General features: G+C 43.7%; 1 protein-coding gene across 1 annotated transcript in view; it reads right to left on the reverse strand.

The window, feature by feature from the left end:
- cdh2 (cadherin 2, type 1, N-cadherin (neuronal)) overlaps positions 1-2,800 on the reverse strand; it is a 70,043-nt gene extending 67,243 nt beyond the window's left edge. The window contains exons 1-2 of the mRNA XM_014123187.2: positions 2,552-2,800; positions 78-216 (exon numbers count right to left, since the gene is read on the reverse strand). Of these exons, the coding sequence (XP_013978662.1) occupies positions 78-216; positions 2,552-2,599 (187 nt within the window). The 5' untranslated portion in view covers positions 2,600-2,800. The remainder of the gene's footprint in view (positions 1-77; positions 217-2,551) is intronic.
- Positions 2,801-3,032: the final 232 nt, after the last annotated feature.

Here is a 3,032-nt window from a genome sequence, read left to right on the forward strand (position 1 = left end):
TGTGTGTGTGCATTTGACGTGTGTATCTGTGTGTGCTTATGTGTTCACACAGACAGGTGTTTGTGTGTGAGACGTACCGGTGAGGAGTGCTTGTCCCTCTCTCAGCTCCTCGTCCACGGCAATACTGTACTCCTCCTGGGAGAACCCTTGTGTGCACGGCAACGACCCCTGCCTCCGTGGCAACGACCCCACGGCCCCTCCGCCATGCACAGCAACCTGGAAAACAGAGAATTAGAACTGAAGTGTGTGATCTACAGTAATCAATATAATCCTAGAGGGGTTACACCTACTTTAAAATGTATGCACTCACTGCACTATAAACTGCTTTGGAAAAAGTATCTGCTGAGTAGCTTATATTAATAGAGGTAACAACAATGTAATAACCACTAAGAAATATCATGATAGGCAAGACAAGAGACATATTAACCAGCTTCAAATGCAATATAATATAGACTGCATAAAAGAGACATATTCTAAATGTAATATAACAACATATAGGACTATATCTGTGTCAAATAAGAGCAACAATGATGGCACATTAGGAGGGGCCCTGCTCAGTGGCAGAGACAGAAGGCCACCTCTCTATGCCCCTCTCCCTGCCCCCTACCCGATCCCCTCCCCCTCACAGAGCAGCACAATGGCATATGTCACTCAGGCAGGTGATTAGAGTAATAAGGGTAAGGGTTAGCGGGTAGCATGATTAGCCTGTCGACATCCCAAATGGCACCCTATTCCTTATAGTGCTCTACTTTTGACCAGGGTGCCATTTGGGATCCAGACCCTGCTACTACAGAACTTCAGAAAGTAAACACACCCTCCACCTTCACCCTCGTGGTGATCACAGATCTGACATGGCTATATACAGGTGAAAGCTATGCATTAGAAACTATTGCTTGCTTTCACCTATAAGATGGTTTTCAGATCAGTCATTAGTTCAGGGGAGATATGAAGGAATAGTGTATTTCAGAAGTATTCAAGCATCGGTGTGAGAGCACAGGATTACATGTGGAGAGGGATCCAAGACCAATCCAACAACATTATAGATCGGTGTATGTGATTGTGTCAAAAACCTGTAACCCTTCCATGTGAACTTACTCATTCAATTCTAATCAATTCTAATCTGCAAATTCTCTGCAATCACTCTATTTATTTGCTTCTCAGTTGTTTAGCTTACTTTCCAACATAAAACGTCTCTAGACATGTTTCAAATACCTATACTGTGCTAAATGAATACATTAACACAAGGAATATGCAAAACCAAACGGGTTGGGTAGCTTATTGAACATGCTTTGAGGGGATGGGGGTAGCTTTCGAGACAAACCCGGTGAATAAATATGAATTACAATCCCACAGTGTTTACTGGCACTGACATAACCGCGAGCTGAAATATAGTAAACTATAGCCTACTCGATAGGCTTTATAAATCTGTTCAGTCAGTGTACTCCTCATTTAACAACGCGATAGGCATGAGCAATCTGTCCAGCGTCCTCATTTCACAACGTGTTAGCGAAGCGCACACTAATTCAACATTCAACAACATCCACCCAGCTCGGGTGACTGACCACGGCTTTGTTGTCGGCATGGGACTGACCCTAACCCGATTGTTGGGGTTTACTCGGGTCATCTCTGTAATTTTGATATAGGTTAGCAAATTAGGTTATGGTGTAGCCAATGGACCAGAAAACAAACCATTCATCTGATCTGATTTGTGTTGCGGCAACGGGCGATTGTCCCGCGGCTACTTTAATGTCCGTAAATTGTTACAGTTGTTGGTGAGCCGTAGCCTGCACATCCGATTCAGTCAATGGGTTCAACTTCAGCCTGGTAACGCGTCTACAAAAGTCCCAAATAGCCAGAACAGCATCCCATATAGGCGTAGCCTATATATTCTGAATTATGGGAGAATACAGAGCAGACAAATGTGTCCCTCTGGGCAAAAACTGGTTGAATCAACGTTGTAATACGTCATTTCAACAACAAAAATTAAATGCGATGATGTTGAACGTTGAACGTGGAAAGCTGATTGGATTTGCTAAAAGTCATCAACGTAAGGGAATAGCGTCTTTTTTCACCCAACGTTTAACCTAAATCCAATGGCATGGTGCCATTTTTTGGTTGATTTCACTTTAGTTGACAACTCAACCAAATGTAAATCAAAATTAGACGCTGAACTGTGACCTCTGTGCCCAGTGGGGTAGCTCGATTATGAAACTCGGTAAATACCTACCATCATCAGATAGCAGTTCAAACTTCAAGTGTAGGCTACTATAACAAATAGGCTACCCTATCACTGCAAGCTCGCGTGCTAGACCGATTTTCTTATTACAAGCACGGATACATTTTAGCATAACGAAATTCTCAAATAGGCAACGTTTGAGCGTAATTCTAATGCATAGTCTAAAATCAATATAAGCCAACGACCTAATATCGAGGCAATGTAGAGGGAAATAAACTGTATATCCCCGCAGACTGAGTCAAAGAGAGCCAACTCATCAGACCACGTCCCACCACCACACACACCACTCCGACTACCAACACAACGGTTTCTTACCTGCACAGATGAAAGAAGCATCAATAGAGCGCCCGCAGTAAGAAACATGATACAAATTCCTTTTTCGAATGCGTTGTGAAAAGTCCCTCTTTCTTCGCGGTCCAATTTCAGAATGCCCACTAGGAAACGGGCGACAGCTGCATGTAGAAGGCAGCCTCTTCTCTCTCCTCTCCGTCCCTTCTCTGTTCTGTGCTATGCTGCTGATCGAAGCGCTCTCTTGACTGGTACTGAGGCTGAATGACTGACTACCAGTCGGAGCGACCAACAACACGGGCCTCAGTGTCTCTACCTAGCGGACAACATCAAATATGGAAGGAATCACACAAAAAGGCATTTCTATCCCACGTTTTCCTGTCTCTCCTCTCCGGTTAGAGAATGACAGACCACGCCCCTTCTGTATAACAAAATGAGAGTCCTCATCATTATCCCTACTAGTGTTGTCACAATACCATAACTTTGACTTCGATACCGATACCATCAC

Source organism: Salmo salar, chromosome ssa10 (genome assembly GCF_905237065.1).
Source record: "Salmo salar chromosome ssa10, Ssal_v3.1, whole genome shotgun sequence".
Taxonomy (NCBI): domain Eukaryota; kingdom Metazoa; phylum Chordata; class Actinopteri; order Salmoniformes; family Salmonidae; genus Salmo; species Salmo salar.